Source organism: Rhineura floridana, chromosome 1 (genome assembly GCF_030035675.1).
Source record: "Rhineura floridana isolate rRhiFlo1 chromosome 1, rRhiFlo1.hap2, whole genome shotgun sequence".
In the NCBI taxonomy this organism is placed as follows: Eukaryota; Metazoa; Chordata; class Lepidosauria; order Squamata; family Rhineuridae; genus Rhineura; species Rhineura floridana.
In genome coordinates, this window is record NC_084480.1 from 318,629,825 (window position 1) to 318,648,326 (window position 18,502).

Here is an 18,502-nt window from a genome sequence, read left to right on the forward strand (position 1 = left end):
AATGCTAGTCCTACTCAGAGTAGACTCAACGGAGTTAGTAGATATGACTAACTTAGGTTTATTAATTCCAATGGGTCTACCCTGAATACAACCCTGGGTCTTCTACAAATATATTGCATCTGTCCATATTCCAGATTGTTACTATTTTCCGGTAAGGTTCAATCACAGACTGGCAAATTCAGGTTGCCCAATTAAAACTGATTTGGAGGTCTTGCCCAAGAAAACTGCTTCCCCCCAAAATCAGACTTTTTGCAATAAGTGAAAAGGATGGGAAAATGCATTGGAATGTGTGGGAAGTAGCAAATATGACCACCTCCTATCAAGCTGCTACACCCCGCCCCTTTTGAGTTTGATTGATGACATTAGCGGATATCCCTCCCTGAACTCGCTCCCCGGAAATCCCTCCCTGGACGTTTCGGTCCCCCAATGATTTCACTGGATATCCTGTCCCCCAGAAGCCCCATCCCTGATGTCCCACCCCGGAAATAGAAGCCATGTGACCCCCCGTGAGCATGTGGCCCCCCACTGGACCAAAGGGCGTATTTTTTACTCAAAACAGCGTCCTGGATTGGCCCTATAGGGGCATGTGACCCCTCTATGAGCACGTGGTTTCCAGGGGACCAGTCTGAAGAGGTTTAAGTCCCTTAGGTCAGAATAGGGTGACAGAAATGGACCCCAAAGGGATCCATTTCCACCCCCCCTCTCCAGATTGGGCCAATAGGGACAAATGACCCCTCTACAGTTACATCACCCAATAGGGCGAGGTTTTGAAGCCCTAACCAATCGGGAAAGGGGACAGCAAGACCTGGCACAGAAGTGCATTTTGCATGCCCAGACACGTTCTGGGGATTGAACATGGAAGCAGCCAGCACCCCTTTGAGTCCTACCAAATTAACTACACCACCACAGGTAGAGAGACCTAACCCTCGAAAGTGCATTATTAGCACAAATTCTGATGAAGATGAATGTTTTTCACCAACTAAACTGCTAAAAAAGGAAGAGAATGAGATTAGCCAAATGTGGAACAGCATGTTGTAGGCGATTGCAACAGATAACCATGTAATGCAGGTAAGCTTTTATTTTGAAATTACTTGATTGGAGAGCTGCAAAATAAAGGAAGGGAAAAATGTGAAAACATGTCCTTACTTTTCTAGGGATCTTCAGTAACTGAAAACTCTGTTGTAGCTAGTTCCCAGCCATCCCCAACATCCCTGTGGAAGATGGCATCAATAGGAAACATTCAAATACAGGTTTGTAGAGTGGTTATTTTCAAGGTGTATTATAATAACAAAGAAAGGTCTGTGGTTTTTGTTTTTGTTTTCTAAATCCTTTTAGGATTCTGCAGATCTGACAACAAATCAGCCCAGCCATCTCATCCTTAGAAGCATTCTTGGCTTTCAAACCAATGAAACAGACAATATTTTACCAAGAAAACAGAGGGCAGCAATGAAATGCATTGTCAGAGCAGCAGTCTATGCCATTTTGAAGCACTGTTTAATGCAAAACATGTATGACACATGTATAGGTTGCATTGTTCAAGCTCCAGGTCAAACATCACATGAATGTCTGACCTGGACAAAGCCTGTCCTTTGCAGAAAGTTGGGAATATGTGGGAACATCTGTTTTAAAAGTGTGCTGCATGTTGCTCTCTTAACAGCTTACAGCCTGAATTGTCTTGTTCTAACACAAGAAAGTGTTGATGAAATATTAAATTTGGTGACTTAAGTAGGTTGTTCCCAGAAGTCTGTTAAAGCTGTTGAAAAGATACTGAAAGACACTGACCAGGCATATTTAACCCACATTTTACATGTTATTAAAAGCAGAAGTTATAAAAGTTTTCTTACCTCTCTTAATCAAGCCTCTAAATAAAAATGCTGTACAGTAGGGCCCCGCTTTTCAGCACCCCGCTTTTTGGCGTTCCGCTAATACGGTGGTGCCAGCAGGGTCATCAGCTGGAGCGCGGGGAGCTCCAGCCGCCACGCTCCAGCTGACAGCAATCCTATCAGCAATCATCCAGCTGATTAGCTGGAGCGTGCGATCAGCTGTAGCTCAGGAAGCTTGCACACTCCAGCTGATTGCTGCCAGCTGGAGCCCGGCAGCTGGAATACAGTAGGGCCCCACTTTCTGGCAGTTTTCGCTTTTTGGCGGGGGCCTGGAATGTAACCTGCTGTATGAGTGGGACCCTACTGTATTTGGAAACATAGTGTCTTTTTTCCGGGGTAGGATTTCCAGGGAGCGAGTTCCGGGGAGGGGTATCCACTGATGTCATCAATCAAACTCAAAAGGGGCAGGGCGTAGCAGCTTGACAGGAGGTGGTCTTATTTACTACTACTGTGGGATAATACTTATTTGATGTATTGTCATCTAACCTCCCCAGAAACAAATCAGGATTAATGCTCAATCAACAGATTGCTGGAAGTGACCGCAGGCTCTGTGCAGAAAGTAAAGGAAACATGCAGAGATAAATTTGAGGGGGGGGGGATAAGAGTGAAAGTGACAGAGGTGCATAAAATTATGCATGGTGTGAAGAAAGTGGATAGAGATGTTTTTCTCCCTCTCTCATTACACTAGAATCTAATGAAGCTGAATGTTGTTGGGAGATTCAGGACGGAGAAAAGGAGGTATTGCTTCACACAGCAGGACACAATTAAACTATGGAGTTCACTCCCACAGGAGGAGGTGATGATGTACAGATGCATACGCGTGCACACACCACTGCTTAGATGGGGATTAGACAGAATTCATGGAGGATATGGCTAGCAATGGGCTACGAGTTGAAGATGGCTATATATTAGCTCCAGTATCAGAGGAACCCAGAGGAGGTTGGTCTAAGAGGGCAAACGGAGCACCACCCTGCCAATCTCTGCCTGCTCCCACATGCCCACCCCCTTCCTTACACACTGCCCAGGAGGTAGCATGGCTTGTCAGCTCCCTTCTCCTGTAGCCTCAGGGTTGCCCTTGTAGAACTTGAGGGAGGAAGACGGGGACAAAAGTAGAATTAGTTGGCTGTGCCTGTCATTGGCTTTGGCTCCGCCTATTGGAAGCATATTGCCTTTCACCCTACCAGCCCCCATTGGAGGAAGTACCCCTGTGAATGCCTGTTGCTGGGAATCCCAAGCTCTGAGGGCACTGCTGCACAGAGATCCTGCTTGTGGGCTTCCCATGGGAGTATCTGGTTGAAAGAAAGAAAGCCAGGCTAGGTAAGCCTTTGACATGATCCAGAAGCCAGGATCAGGGGTGTAGTCGTCTGGGGTCCCAGGGGGTCTTAGACCTCTTACTTTTTTTAGGAGCAGGGTCTCAGCAGGGTCCGTATGTCTCCAGCATCCTATGAGCCAATCAGCATGAAAGTGGAGTGTGTTGGCCACTGAGAAGAGTCTTCTAACATGCCTCCTTGTCCTTTCCTGAACCAGAGTGAAAGGAGGGCAGTCAGTCACTGAGAAGACTCTTCTCAGTAGCTAACACTCTCCCCATTCATGCTTATTGGCTCCTAAAGACGTCTGTTGTTGTGGGAGAAGGCATTATCAAGGATCTCATTCTCAACCCAGCAGCAAAAAAAGGGGAAGGGGCATGGCTGTGACTATCATGAAAGGACCCTGCACTTCTGAAGTTGCCGCTACGCTACTGGCCAGGCTCATCTTATGTTCTCATGGCTAACCTCAAAGAAGTTATTTGCCTTACATGAATATGAGGCAGTTTTCTTTTAAAAGCACAGATAGGTAATAAATAGGTGCCCCCCACTTTCACTGAGCAGCGAAAAGTGTCAGAGACAGCACTGGACAGGTATGGCATCTTTGTAACATTTGCTTTATTTAGAGTTATACAAGCAAAGCATCAGCGGAGGCAAATATGCACTTGAACAAGGTAGAAGTTGCCCCAGAGAGCAGTTTTGGCAGCCCTGTCCAAGGCTGCATCCCCAGTTTAAGGTAGCTCTGGGAAGTAACTGTCTATATGTGTTCTCTCTCTCCTCTCTGCCTTTCTCTGTTCCAAAGAATTCTCTGAGCTGAGATGGGTATCTCCTTCAGAAACACAAAGAGATTTCCAGCTATCAGGAGACCATCTCCTATTTGTGTGTGGTGTGTGCCTTCGTCCATTTCGCCTTATGGTGACCCTATGAATCAGTGACCTCCAATAGCATCTGTCATCTACCACCCTGTTCAGATCTTGTAAGTTCAGGTCTGTGACTTCCTTTATGGAATCAATCCATCTCTTTTGTGACCTTCCTCTTTTTCTACTCCCTTCTGTTTCTCCAAGCATTTCTGTCTTTTCTAGTGAATCATGTCTTCTCATTATGTGTCCAAAGTATGATAACCTCAGTTTCTAGGAACTATTAATTATCTCAGTGAGGAAACATCAACTGACCATCCTTGACTATGAATCCATATTCTGCCTAACAAAGGAATGGTTGGCCAGAAGTTGTGTCAAAATACCCATGCATGGGTACTCCAAGAGAGCTTATACTAGAGTAGATAACGTTTGGCAGTACACCCCCTTAACAAGCACACCACGAGACAAGGAAAAAAGGAATGACTATGAGAAGATCTTGCAAGTAAGAGACAGGGTGGTATAACGTCTGTTCCTGATAAGGAACACAGTCCGCCTGGAGGTTCTGTGCAAGCTCCAGACATGAAGCGAACTCATTTCAAACATGGGCTTCTTGCACAGTGAGTGTCCTTGGCGTGTTGCACATCAAGCCTCTGAACTCTCGTCAGTTCTTCATGCTTGTTAAGGAAGGGCTGAAGTTCAGTGGCGGAACATCTGCTTTTCACACAGAAGTCCAAGGTTCATTCCCCAGCATCTCCAGGTAGGGCTGGGAGAGGCTCCTTACCTGAAAGCCTGGGGAGCTGCTGCCAGTCATTGAGCTGGATGGTGGAGCAAGGGTGCTCCTTCTGCTCCTCTGTAGCGTGGGTGAGCTGAGCCTGAGTGGAACGGGGTGGTGCTTCACAGACCAGGGGATGAGGCCAGGTGAGCAAGAGGGAAGGCACCTGGCTGTGCCCAAGACCTCAAGGTGGAGCCTGATGGTCATGGGGGTGGAGCTAATTGCAGAAGAATTCCTACACCAAGGAGAATAGAGTCTGCAGCCCTTTGGTGCCATCCCTTCACCAGAACATTTTAATCTAGGGATGGGAACCTTGTTCAGCCTGGGGGCCGCATTCCCTTCTGGACAAGCTTCCAAGGGCCACATATCAGTGGGGAGTGGGGGCCCAGAGGCAAAAGTGGGCAGAGCAGGAAATGGTAATGGTTATATTTGTACAGGAGGCTAGTTTCTACACATGCACATCCCTTTGCATCCTCCACCAGACAAGCAAGAAGGCATTATCGGAGGTCAAGGACACATTGCAGCCAGGCAGAAACACCCAAGGAGGGGGGTGGAGCAAGGCCGGTGAGGGGTGTGGCCTGGAGAGAGGGGGCATGGCATGGGGAAGGTTCTGAGGGCCAGACAGAGAAGATCGGAGGGCCACCTTTGGCCTCCAGGTCTGAGGTTCCCCAACACTGTTTTAATCCTTATCTTTGAGGCTCTGAAGAGGCAAGTTAGAAAATTGCGGGTCCCGCTTCGCGAGCTGGTAGCCCTAGGCTAAGTCACCCTCTCCAACTGCCACCATGAGAGGCTCAGTCTGAACTCAGGCCCACAGTGTCCCTCACTGGGTTGTTGTTTTAGGTGCTACGTGTCCAAAAATATTGCATAGGAAACTCTGGCAGCAGGATGTCCCATAGGAGGCCATGCCCAGATCCATGTCCGCTTCCAGGCAGGTTGGAGAGCATTTCTTGGTGATTTTCTTCTTGAAGGACAGCAAGCCTGAGGTGTGTCAGGACAGAAACAGAGGGGAAGACTGTTATTATCTTGGCTGCAAAGAGAAAACAGGCAGCTTAACTAATGTGCCTCGGTACTGAAAGGAGCCTTTCCAAATTCACTCCCCTATTTGCTAGTAGCGAACGGGAGGCGGCAATCAGCAATTGGGGCAGGGATGGAAAGATCTGTCAGTTTCGCTTCTCTCAGTGTCTCCTTGTTCCAATCTTAAATTCAGTTCTCCCCATTTCTGCAGCAATTTGCATTTTTTAAAAAAAAATCAACATGAAAATTCTCCAGCATTTTAGTGCGAATTTCTCCTAGTAAAGACATTTTTGTAAGAGGTTTTAACAAAGGTACACATTTTTTGCAACCCACTTCTTGTGAACTAATGTATTTTTGCATGTTATTTTCACTCATATGTTCATTTTTATGCACACTTCCCCCCTCATATATGCACTTTTGTAAATACTGTTTAGATGGCAAACTGCAGCACAACGTTCTAATAAATGTGAATTTCATAAGAACATAAGAACATAAGAAGAGCCTGCTGGATCAGGCCAGTGGCCCATCTAGTCCAGCATCCTGTTCTCACAGTGGCCAACCAGGTGCCTGGGGGAAGCCCGCAAGCAGGACCCGAGTGCAAGAACACTCTCCCCTCCTGAGGCTTCCAGCAACTGGTTTTCAGAAGCATGCTGCCTCTGACTAGGGTGGCAGAGCACAGCCATCATGGCTAGTAGCCATTGATAGCCCTGTCCTCCATGAATTTGTCTAATCTTCTTTTAAAGCCGTCCAAGCTGGTGGCCATTACTGCATCTTGTGGGAGCAAATTCCATAGTTTAACTATGCGCTGAGTAAAGAAGTACTTCCTTTTGTCTGTCCTGAATCTTCCAACATTCAGCTTCTTTGAATGTCCACGAGTTCTAGTATTATGAGAGAGGGAGAAGAACTTTTCTCTATCCACTTTCTCAATGCCATGCATAATTTTATACACTTCTATCATGTCTCCTCTGACCCGCCTTTTCTCTAAACTAAAAAGCCCCAAATGCTGTAACCTTTCCTCGTAAGGGAGTCGCTCCATCCCCTTGATCATTCTGGTTGCCCTCTTCTGAACCTTTTCCAACTCTATCATATCCTTTTTGAGATGAGGCGACCAAAACTGTACACAGTATTCCAAATGTGGCCGCACCATAGATTTATACAACGGCATTATGATATCGGCTGTTTTATTTTCAATACCTTTCCTAATTATCGCTAGCATGGAATTTGCCTTTTTCACAGCTGCCGCACACTGGGTCGACATTTTCATCGTGCTGTCCACTACAACCCCGAGGTCTCTCTCCTGGTCGGTCACCGCCAGTTCAGACCCCATGAGCGTATATGTGAAATTAAGATTTTTTGCTCCAATATGCATAATTTTACGCTTGTTTATATTGAATTGCATTTGCCATTTTTCCGCCCATTCACTCAGTTTGGAGAGGTCTTTTTGGAGCTCTTCGCAATCCCTTGGCTAACTGGCCTGTAATTTCCGGGATCCCCTCTGGATCCCTTTTTGAAGATTGGCGTTACATTTGCCACTTTCCAGTCCTCAGGCACGGAGGAGGACCCGAGGGACAAGTTACATATTTTAGTTAGCAGATCAGCAATTTCACCTTTGAGTTCTTTGAGAACTCTCGGGTGGATGCCATCCGGGCCCGGTGATTTGTCAGTTTTTATATTGTCCATTAAGCTTAGAACTTCCTCTCTCGTTACCACTATTTGTCTTAGTTCCTCAGAATCCCTTCCTGCAAATGTTAGTTCAGGTTCAGGGATCTGCCCTATATCTTCCACTGTGAAGACAGATGCAAAGAATTCATTTAGCTTCTCTGCAATCTCCTTATCGTTCTTTAGTACACCTTTGACTCCCTTATCATCCAAGGGTCCAATTGTCTCCCTAGATGGTCTCCTGCTTTGAATGTATTTATAGAATTTTTTGTTGTTGTTTTTTATGTTCTTAGCAATGTGCTCCTCAAATTCTTTTTTAGCATCCCTTATTGTCTTCTTGCATTTCTTTTGCCAGAGTTTGTGTTCTTTTTTATTTTCTTCATTCGGACAAGACTTCCATTTTCTGAAGGAAGACTTTTTGCCTCTAAGAGCTTCCTTGACTTTGCTCGTTAACCATGCTGGCATCTTCTTGGCCCTGGCGGTACCTTTTCTGATCTGCGGTATGCACTCCAGTTGAGCTTCTAATATAGTGTTTTTAAACAACTTCCAAGCATTTTCGAGTGATGTGACCCTCTGGACTTTGATTTTCAGCTTTCTTTTTACCAATCCCCTCATTTTTGTGAAGTTTCCTCTTTTGAAGTCAAATGTGACCGTGTTGGATTTTCTTGGCAATTGGCCAGTTACATGTATGTTTAATTTAATAGCACTGTGGTCACTGCTCCCAATCGGTTCAACAACACTTACATCTCGCACCAGGTCCCGGTCCCCACTGAGGATTAAGTCCAGGGTTGCCGTCCCTCTGGTCGGTTCCATGACCAACTGGTCTAGGGAATAGTCATTTAGAATATCTAGAAACTTTGCTTCTTTGTCATGACTGGAACACATATGCAGCCATCAAAGGATGGCTGCGTGTCAGTTCTCATACTGATTTGGAAAGTGCGAGTTTGATAAATTCTGCGTAAAATGAAAATTGTGTCAAAACTTTCAGCCATCCCTAAATTGGGGGGCAGGATTTGAAAGTTTGCCATTGGCGGTGGGGAGTCTCAAGCAGTGGAGGGGGTGGGTCTTTCTCAGTCCTTCTTCCTGGAACTGGCTAAAAGTAAGCCCTTCTGCATGTATAATACAGTGGTGCATCTCAGGGCACAAGACCAGGGCCCAATGGCCCCCAAACAGCCACCCAGATGAAGGACGCTCTGGCCCACGAAGCTACCTTATTCCAGATCAGACATTTGGTCTACCAAACCCAACACTCCAGCGGTGGGCAGAAGGGATACACCTCAGGGGAAGGGACATAGCACAGTAGCAGAGCACCTGCCTGGCATGCAGAAGGCCCCAGGGTCATTTCCGGGCACCTCTTTGTAGGGCTAGGAATGTCCCCTGCCTGAAACCCTAGAGAGCTGCTGCCAGTCAGAGTAGATAATACTGAGCTAGATGGACCAGCAGCCTGAATCAGTTTAAGGCAGCTTCCTATTGGTGAAGGCTCATAGCTCAGTGGCAGAACACATACTTTGCATGCAGAAGGTCTCAGGTTCAATCTCCAGCATCTCCAAGTAGGACTATGTTATCAGTGTTAGACTGTGTGTGTGTGTGTTGTCATTGTTGTTATGTGCCTTCAAGTCGACTACGACTTATGGTGACCCTATGAATCAGTGACCTCCAAGAGCATCTATCATGAACCGCCCTGTTCAGATCTTGTAAGTTCAGGCCTCTGGCTTCCTTTATGGAATCAGTCCATCTCTTGTTCGGCCTTCCTCTTTTTCTACTCCCTTCTGTTTTTCCCAGCATTATTATCTTTTCTAATGAATCATGTCTTCTCATTATGTGTCCAAAGTATGATAACCTCAGTTTCATCATTTTAGCTTCTAGTGATAGTTCTGGTTTAATTTGTTCTAACACCCAATTATTTGTCTTTTTTGCAGGCCATGGTATGCACAAAGCGCTCCTGCAACACCACATTTCAAATGAGTTGATCTTTCTCTTATGCACTTTTTTCGCTGTCTACCTTTCATATCCATACATAGAGGTCGGGAATACCATAGTCTGAATGATCCTGACTTTAGTGTTCAGTGATTCATCTTTGCATTTGAGGACCTTTTTTAGTTCTCTTATAGCGGCCCTCCCCAGTCCTAGCCTTCTTCTGATTTCTTGACTATTGTCTCCATTTTGGTTAATGACTATGCCAAGGTATTGATAATCCTTGACAAGTTCAATGTCCTCTTGTCAACTTTAAAGTTACATAAATCATAAGAACATAAGAAGAGCCTGCTGGATCAGGCCAGTGGCCCATCTAGTCCAGCATCCTGTTCTCACAGTGGCCAACCAGGTGCCTGGGGGAAGCCCGCAAGCAGGACCCGAGTGCAAGAACACTCTCCCCTCCTGAGGCTTCCGGCAACTGGTTTTCAGAAGCATGCTGCCTCTGACTAGGGTGGCAGAGTACAGCCATCATGGCTAGTAGCCATTGATAGCCCTGTCCTCTATGAATTTGTCTAATCTTCTTTTAAAGCCATCCAAGCTGGTGGCCATTACTGCATCTTGTGGGAGCAAATTCCATAGTTTAACTATGCGCTGAGTAAAGAAGTACTTCCTTTTGTCTGTCCTGAATCTTCCAACATTCAGCTTCTTTGAATGTCCACGAGTTCTAGTATTATGAGAGAGGGAGAAGAACTTTTCTCTATCCACTTTCTCAATGCCATGCATAATTTTATGCACTTCTATCATGTCTCCTCTGACCTGCCTTTTCTCTAAACTAAAAAGCCCCAAATGCTGCAACCTTTCGTCATAAGGGAGTCGCTCCATCCCCTTGATCATTCTGGTTGCCCTCTTCTGAACCTTTTCCAACTCTATCATATCCTTTTTGAGATGAGGCGACCAGAACTGTACACAGTATTCCAAATGTGGCCGCACCATAGATTTATACAACAGCATTATGATATCAGCTGTTCAATTTTCAATACCTTTCCTAATTATCCCTAGATACCTTTCCTAATTATCCCTAGATACCTTCTTTTTGTGCTTTCCTCTTTAACTTTCATCATATATATATGATGAAAGAATAAAGAATCTTAAGGTTTATTACTACAAAGGGGTAAACTCATACATGCTGACGCCATGTGGCTTCCACTCAGGGAGCCATTAATAACTAGCTTAGAATGAAGGCAGGAAGAGAAGGGAGGAAGGGGAGGATTAAAGCCTGCAAAAACAACACCGCATTAGAGGAGGAATCAGCAAAGGGAAGAATAGAATGTCTTTCTGGCTATCATCCCCCTCCCCCACTGGTTCAGGTCACTTGTAACACACATTGTTGCTTTACTCCCAACTATCAGAAAGCGGACTGGGATCTCTGGATAATTTTCAGCAGATCAGCAAAGTTTCCTGACTCCCAGTTGTTTAATGATAGCAACAAAACAATAGTTTCCCATGTAAATTAGGCTTTTGAAATGAAAAGCTAACCATAAGTGGGCTTTTGTGTGAAAGGACTGTGATCTTAGTTCGGTGCTGGTACTGAAAACAAAATTCTAGGCTCAGAATGTGCTCAGAGGCACCTTAATTCTAACTGCATGACTTTTGCACCTGGCTCGGGTGGGTAGATCTTGTTTTAGTAGAAAACCAAAGTAGATCCAACAAGCCTGAAGTCTGCCCACCCTGGTCCACTCTACCGTTTGCCAGCTTGATACCCTCCTAACATTTTAGACTACAGTTCGTATCAGCCCCAGCCAGCTGGAGAGCACCAGGCTGGCCAAACGGTTGTGCCAGTCTCTCCGGAAGAAGGAGGTCTGTTTCACTGGAGATGATGGAATCTAGACAGCTGCCTTGCACCAATGCAGACCAAAGAGCCATCTAGCTCAGGATTGCCTACACTGACTGGCAGTGGCCTCTCAGGATTCCAGGCAGGAGTTTCTCCCAGCCCTACCTAGAGATGCCAGGGATTGAACCAGGGACCTTCTGCATGCAAGGCAGGTGTTCTACCACTGAGCTACAGGACACTGGATCTGGGGCTTTCTGCATGCAAAGCGTATGTTCAAATGTGCTGCCGTTGTTTTTATTGCTATAACAGCTACCCTGTTAGAGTTTAAAAATGGGTTACTTGTCCAAATGAACCAACAACCTGCTTTCAACGTACCGACTCCAAAAGAGGCAACGGTGGTCACACAGTGCTTGTCATTCTCTGAGCACTTGGAGGGCTTCAGGCAAGACCAGTTGCTGGTCTTTTTTTCACACGTGAAGCACACCAGCAGATGAACTGTTAAAAGACAATGCAAGGAGTAAAGGAAGTAGAGTAAAAGCATTTAAGTGTTGTTTTACATTCACTCTACATTTATCACCCAAGTGTAGTCGTCCAGGGTCTCGGGGGGTCTTTAGACTCCTTATGTTTTGGGGAGCAGGGTCCCTATGCCTCCAGCATCCTACAAGCCAATCACCCCAGAAGGTCTTCAGAGTGGCAATATATTTTTACTTCAGCGGACACGGAGTGGGGCTGTTGCTGTATGAGCTCAGGGTCCGTTTTCATCACTACACTCCTTCCCTAGGCTTCCCCTTTATCCTGTTTCCTACTCTTACTTTCCTTGTGCTCCATGAATCTGCTATTACAGGCTCGCCTCTGAAACATTTTGTCCGAGAACCTGACTCCATATTTCTTGTTCCCATGCTCTAACTGTGAGAGCTCCCCCATCCAAATCCCTTTTCTCCTCTCACCTTTTTTTTCGACACTTCTTTTGAGGGCTCTACCTTCTTAACTCTGTTAGCCCAAACTACAAACAGGAGATAATATGTTCCAATTAGGCTTGCCGGGTTCAGGGCCTGAGACTGATCCTGTATCTTTAGGAGAAGAGAGAGTCAGCCAAGTGCAGGTGTTCTTGCAACACTGTAATGGGAAAAACCACAAGGTGGAATTCTCCCTTCCCCCTGCACAACTTTTAAAGATACAGAAGACCTCTTGGAGGCTGGGCACCCAGCTAAATTATACTCAGATTAAACCCACTGAAATTAAGGACCCTATGTTGGAGCCATTCATTTTCCGTGGGTTTACTCTGAGTAGGATGAGCACTGGGCACAACTCATTAAGTTTGTTACACTTGCCTTTCACTTCTGTTCTGTTGTTTAAAAAGCTTAGATTGTAAGTGTCTTTTTTGCATATAATGCACCATATATACATTGATAATAACCAAATACATTTGATTTCAGCATTGTTCCACTCTCTGGGGATAAATCTTCATGCCGTTCACCTCCTTGAGCTTATTATTTTACAACAAATGAAATAAAATAGCCTGTTTTGGTCTGATTGTATGGATTGATGTGTCATTCTAATTCCCGTTCAAAAAAAAAGTTTTGCCATTTTTGTCTTTAAATCTGTTACATTCTGTTTCTGAGGAATTAAAAAGAAAGAAATCCACATGAATGTTTGCCCCTGAAAATAAAGAGAATAACTCACTTTTATGAGGTGGTCTGAGGACCTGTCTTTTAAATACTTTTTCTTCTTTGTAAAAAATAGTTTATTGTATCAACTCGCCAGCGCTGCTCCTGCCAAATGCTGGAAATGAGGCTGAAATTGCCCCTGGGCTGCAACAAATTGTCATATCCATAGACTCATTGGGAGCAACCCTCTATTTTCCCCTATGCTGTCCCATGGGATTGGGACCCAACAAAGTCCTCGAAATGACAATGATATCACAGTGTGCAGAGAGAGTTCAGGAAATATTATTGCATAGCATAATTTTCCTTGCACGCTTGCAAGGAATCGGTCCTGTAGTGTGGCAGGACAAACTCTCCAGAAGTCCCTGCCTGTTGATATTAGGCAGGTGTATTCATTTGGTTACGTTCAAGTAACATTTACTCAGTGTAGACCCATTGAAATTAATGGCCATGACTAACTTAGGCTCAATAATTTTAATGGGTCTATTCTGAGTAAAAGTTAGTTGAATACAACCCATTGTACCGTTTTCAATGTCTGCTAAAAACCATTTTTGTTTAGCCAAGCCAACCCCGACATGTAATCTTGTTGTGATGCATCCAATGAAGTCATCCCATTAGCACGAGGAGTTGTGCCTACGGGACTCCCTCTCGTCTTCCCCTGCCCCCTTCAATCTGCTCCAGTGAGTTGGGGGGGGAGACCCCCAGAATTTATTTGGGAGGGCACAGGAACACGTGGGAAGAGGGGAGAAAAAGGAAGCCCCACTGTGCAGGCAGAAGTCCTTGCACTAATGGAACAACATGGTTGGATAAAACCCATTATGTATATTTGTTTTAAAATGGCTGATTTTATCAATATTCTGATCAATTTTAATATGTTTCTAAAATTTGATCTGTATTTTCTTGTGAATATTTTAAGCAGTATATAATTTTTGTAAAATAACTATAATAAAAAACACCACCATCATTGTGAAGCTGCCTTTCCAGCTGCAGTGAGTACAAAGGTAACTGCAAAGCTTTCTCTTTGGTGGTTTGTGATCAAGTGGTTGTACAATCTCCCAGCAACCCAAAAACTTCAGCCAAACATCTAGCTAGTTAGCTGACATCTGTATGAGAAGTTTGAGGTCTTTTTTTAAGCTCTCAAAGTCCCTTAGGAGGTCATCGCTTCCTTAGCTTCTCAAAGCCCTTTGCTTGACCACAGCATAGAATTAGGCACACTTCAGGAACTTGATCTTGATAGGTTCTGATATGGATGGACCTGATCTGCATCTCCCAGAAAAAATTGTGGGTTGGAATGTAGTTAACCCACCAGCTTTTGCACTTCCTGAACATTCTGACATAGCTCTCATCTCAAAAAAGCACAACATAAAGTCTTTTAAAATGTGAATTTTGAGATAATGCATGTTTTAGGAATACATATTTAAATGCAGTTTATTTATTTTTTAAACTCACAGATCAATGTGGAAATAGGTTACAACTGACGAGTGACTCGAGCAAAATTGGCACAGACTGGCAACAGACAGATTTATCCTTTCTTACACATGGCTTCTTTTGTCCTTCGACCCTGGGTGAGATTTTCCCTAGACTCTCTTACACCTTGGTTCCACTACCTCCTCTCGCCTCCTCTACCATGAACCCTGCTTTTCACCATGCCTGTTGCTGCTCCTTGTCATTTATCTTCTCCATCTCTTCCTTCCCATTCAGCTTTTGCAGCGTGCAGGCTATCATCTGTCCCAAGGAAGTAGGTACTTAGTATATGAGAGTCCCATTGCCGGGACAGGAGAATATTTTTCTCAGGGACTGAAGCCCAAGTCTGTGTGGTGCACTTTAGCTGTGCAAAACCGTATTTTAGGTGGGGAGGGTTGAAGAAGGCTCACCAGGAGCTGCCTTATACAGCACCTGAAGAACCATCACACTGATCTGGATTTTATACCACCGAATGCCAACAAATACCTGCCATCAAGGAGAACACAGACAGGTGAGCTGGACCGAGCTGGAAATGGATATTCCCATCTGTGCCCAAGGCTGAAGTGCATTTCGTGAAAAACAGCCAAATCCGAACACTTCTGAAATAAGGATATTGTGCAAGAGGGACTAGTAGCTTGTGCAGGGGAAGCAGGACAGGCTTACCTTGGTTTGTGCAGAGAAGCAGCACGCCGAGGAGGACTATGAGGTAGGACTTCATCTTTGAGGGTTCTCCTTGGTCGTGGCAACTTCAAGGAATAGGATCCTCCAGGGCAGATGAATAAACTTGTTAGATGTGCTGGGAAGATCGACTGAGGTGGGGATGAGCTGGATTGCTCCACTCTTATCCAGGGGGTGAGATTGTTTGTGAACAGTGGAATGTGTGTGGGTGAAGTATGACACCTTACCTTCAGAAATGTCCAATTGCCAAGGGGCAGATGGTGCCTCTGTAAATTGGGTGTGCTGCAAAGCCTTGAACCATTTCCACCATCTTTTCCCTTGTCTCCATCCCATCAAAGCCTCTCCCTCCCCAATCCAACTCTGCCCAAACCATCCCCCCTCTGCATAAATTTGCCCCAAAGACTGAAAAGCTATTTTTGTGATCCTGGATTGATCCTAGATGGTCCCAACCCTCAGCCACTCTGCGGCAAACAAAAATCTGCTCCTGTTGCATGCAGTGGTCTCATCAGCTAGATCTCTGGAAGGGGTACCCCCAAGAATCCATAGTCTGAGAGTGTCTCTAAAACACTTGTGTGGTGACCGGTCATAAGTGGAGACAGTGCTGTTGTGCACAGGTCCTGCTTTGTGGCTTCCCATTGGGACATCTGGTTGGCCACTGTGAGGACACAATGCTGCGCTTGAAGGATCTTTCACCTGATCTAGCAGCCCGGACCTTCTTGTGTTCTTGAGGAGAAATAAAACAATGCACTTGGTTTTTAGATTACACATGTATGTCTCACAGCAGGCATCATCTGAGAAGAGGCACTCCCTCTTATGAAAGCATGATATAAATGAACAATAGCAACTGACTGAAGTTTACTCATTCCAGCAGATTGCAAGCATGATCACAACTGTGATAGAGCATGACAATCTCTGACTTGGATTTGTGTCTCCAGTCCTGGGATAACATGGCCTAAGGTGGACTGCCTGCCTGCCTTTTGAAGCTGGGCATGTGGTTTTTCCAGTAAATGCACCTCAGAGATGAGGAAGTCTGTGCAACATTAAAATATACCTCCTGACTTTTCCATCCTGGTGGAATTATGCAAATACATTGCAGCCATTGTGTGGCAACAGGACCTGGGGTTGGGTAATATTGGGAGATGGAAGAATAGTCCTGTTGGATCAGACTAAACGTCTATCACCCCAGCATCTGGTTTCCAACGGTGGCAAGCCAAGAGCTCACAAGCCGGGTGTTACGGCAACAGGATTCCCTCACTGTTCGCTGAGATACACTTCTTCTAAACATGGCAGCTCTGTTAAGATTTACAGTAATTATTATTTTATTTTTAGTTACTTCTTTCATTTATATCTCACCTTTCGTCCAAGAAGCTGAAGGTGGTTTACATGGCTCTCCCTTGCTCCACATTATCCTCACAATGACCCTGTGAGGTAGGTTAGGCTGGGAGTTGTTGACTGGCCCAAGGTCACTCAGTGAACTTCATAGCTAAGTGGGGATTTGAACCCTGGTCTCCCAGATCATAGTCCAACACTCTAATCACTGCACCACACTGGCTCTCCTATCAGAAGCTGTCATGGATGCTATAGCAGCCTGTTTCCTGCATTGACCGGGGATGGATTAGATGACCTCCGTGACCGCTTCCAACTTGTGATTGTATGGCTAGGAAGTTGCTTAATCCCCCTTTCAATGGCCATCGCCATTCCCTCTGGCATTAAAGGAAGAAGCCACCTAAGGAAGGAATGCTAATGTGGCAAAGTGCAGAATCTTGGAAAGGACCAGGGCCAGCTCTACCATGAGGCAGAGTGAGGCCACTGCCTCAGATGGTAGATGCTCAGTGAGCAGTGACAATAGCCTCCTAGCTCCTGGGCCCTCTGGCTGTACCCTTGGGTTGGAGGGCAGAGCTGTGCATGCAGCCTACCCTCTGACCCCATAATGAAGCGGCTGCTGTGTGGGTGGACGATGCTAGCCTCTTGCCAGTATTGCTCGTCCAGGGGGAGGGGAAGCAGTTTGTTCTTTGCCTCAGGCAGCAAAATGTCCCATGCTGTCCCTGGGAAGCTGCTGGGTCATCCGGATGGTGGGCTGCCTCTATATCCACGGCCAACCAATTGTTCCAAATGCTAACCCATCCTGTAGGATCAGTGGATGAGTCCCAGCTGGTGGTCTCTGGGCAGGATGAAGTGTAGGGAGAGCACTTACGGGCTTCCCATTGGGGTATCTGGTTGGCCACTTTGAGGACAGGTTGATACACTCGATGGGCCCCCTTCGGCCTTATCCAGCAGCCAGGTTCTTCTTACGTTCTTCTTACATGGCACCAGAGCCTGAGGAAGGGCCTTTGAAGTGGTGGCTCCACGTCTATAGAACACTCTCCTCACTGAAGTGCATCAACTCACATCACTGTTTTCTTTTAGGAAACAGGGAAAGATGCACCTTTTCTGGCAGGCTTTCAGGTGAGGATATGACTGAAATAACTTATGAATTATTTTGATGACAATGCTTATTATGATTTGCATTAATATAACTGTTAAAGTAATGACAACAGAAGATTTATATAACTTCAAAGGTGACAATGAGGACATTGAATTTGTCAAGAATTATCAATACCTTGGCACAGTCATTAACCAAAATGGAGACAATAGTCAAGAAATCAGAAGAAGGCTAGGACTGGGGAGGGCAGCTGTGAGAGAACTAGAAAAGGTCCTCAAATGCAAAGATGGATCACTGAACACTAAAGTCAGGATCATTCAGACCATGGTATTCCCGATCTCTATTTATGGATGTGAAAGTTGGTCAGTGAAAAAAGCAGGTAAGAGAAAAATCAACTCATTTGAAATGTGGTGTTGGGGGAGCACTTTGCGCATACCATGGACTGCAATAAAGACAAATAATTGGGTGTTAGAACAAATTAAACCAGAACTGTCACTAGAAGCTAAAATGATGAAACTGAGGTTATCATACTCTGGACACATCATGGGAAGACATGATTTACTAGAAAAGACAATAATACTGGGGAAAACAGAAGGGAGTAGAAAAAGAGGAAGGTCAAACAAGAGATGGATTGATTCCATAAAGGAAGCCACAGACCTGAACTTACAAGATCTGAACAGGGTGGTTCACCACAGATGCTCTTGGAGGCTGCCGATTCATAGGGTCGCCATAAGTCGTAGTCGACTTGAAGGCACATAACAACAACAACAACTAAGAAGGCCCTCTCCCTTGTTGCCATCCTCCGAGCTTCCCTCGGAGTAGGCACCTGGAGGACGGCCTTGGATGTTGAGCGTAGTGTACGGGTGGGTTCGTGTCGGGAGAAGTGTTCCATCAGGTATTGTGGTCTCAAGCCATGTAAGGCTTTCTAAGTTAAAACCAGCACCTTGGCTGTGAAATCTCTTTGATGCTGAATTTTAAAAAAACACAACGCACTCAAGCTGATCCCACTAGGCTTTACAGTAAAAAGGGGCGGGGTATTA

General features: G+C 45.4%; 1 protein-coding gene and 1 long non-coding RNA gene across 2 annotated transcripts; one reads left to right on the forward strand and one right to left on the reverse strand.

Moving 5' to 3' along the window:
• The first annotated feature begins 876 nt into the window (after positions 1–876).
• On the forward strand, positions 877–16,069 carry LOC133375464 (uncharacterized). Its single transcript, XR_009760240.1, has 3 exons — positions 877–1,068; positions 1,155–1,250; positions 14,350–16,069. It is a non-coding gene; the product is annotated as an uncharacterized LOC133375464 (long non-coding RNA).
• LOC133375463 (lymphocyte antigen 6E-like) lies at positions 3,795–15,373 on the reverse strand. The gene is made up of 3 exons (XM_061607069.1): positions 15,026–15,373; positions 11,610–11,729; positions 3,795–5,794 (listed from the first exon to the last, which is right to left on the reverse strand). Exons 1-3 carry the CDS (start codon positions 15,078–15,080, stop codon positions 5,637–5,639), a joined length of 333 nt encoding a protein of 110 aa, XP_061463053.1. The 5' UTR covers positions 15,081–15,373; the 3' UTR covers positions 3,795–5,636.
• Positions 16,070–18,502: the final 2,433 nt, after the last annotated feature.

Coding starts and splice junctions, on each gene's coding strand:
- LOC133375463 (XM_061607069.1), bottom strand. CDS start 15,080: ATGAAGTCCTACCTCATAGTCCTCCTCGGCGTGCTGCTTCTCTGCACA. Junction 11,730..15,025: donor GCTTCTCTGCACAAACCAAG/GTAAGCCTGTCC, acceptor GTCTTTTAACAG/TTCATCTGCTGGTGTGCTTC. Junction 5,795..11,609: donor CGTTGCCTCTTTTGGAGTCG/GTACGTTGAAAG, acceptor GACACACCTCAG/GCTTGCTGTCCTTCAAGAAG.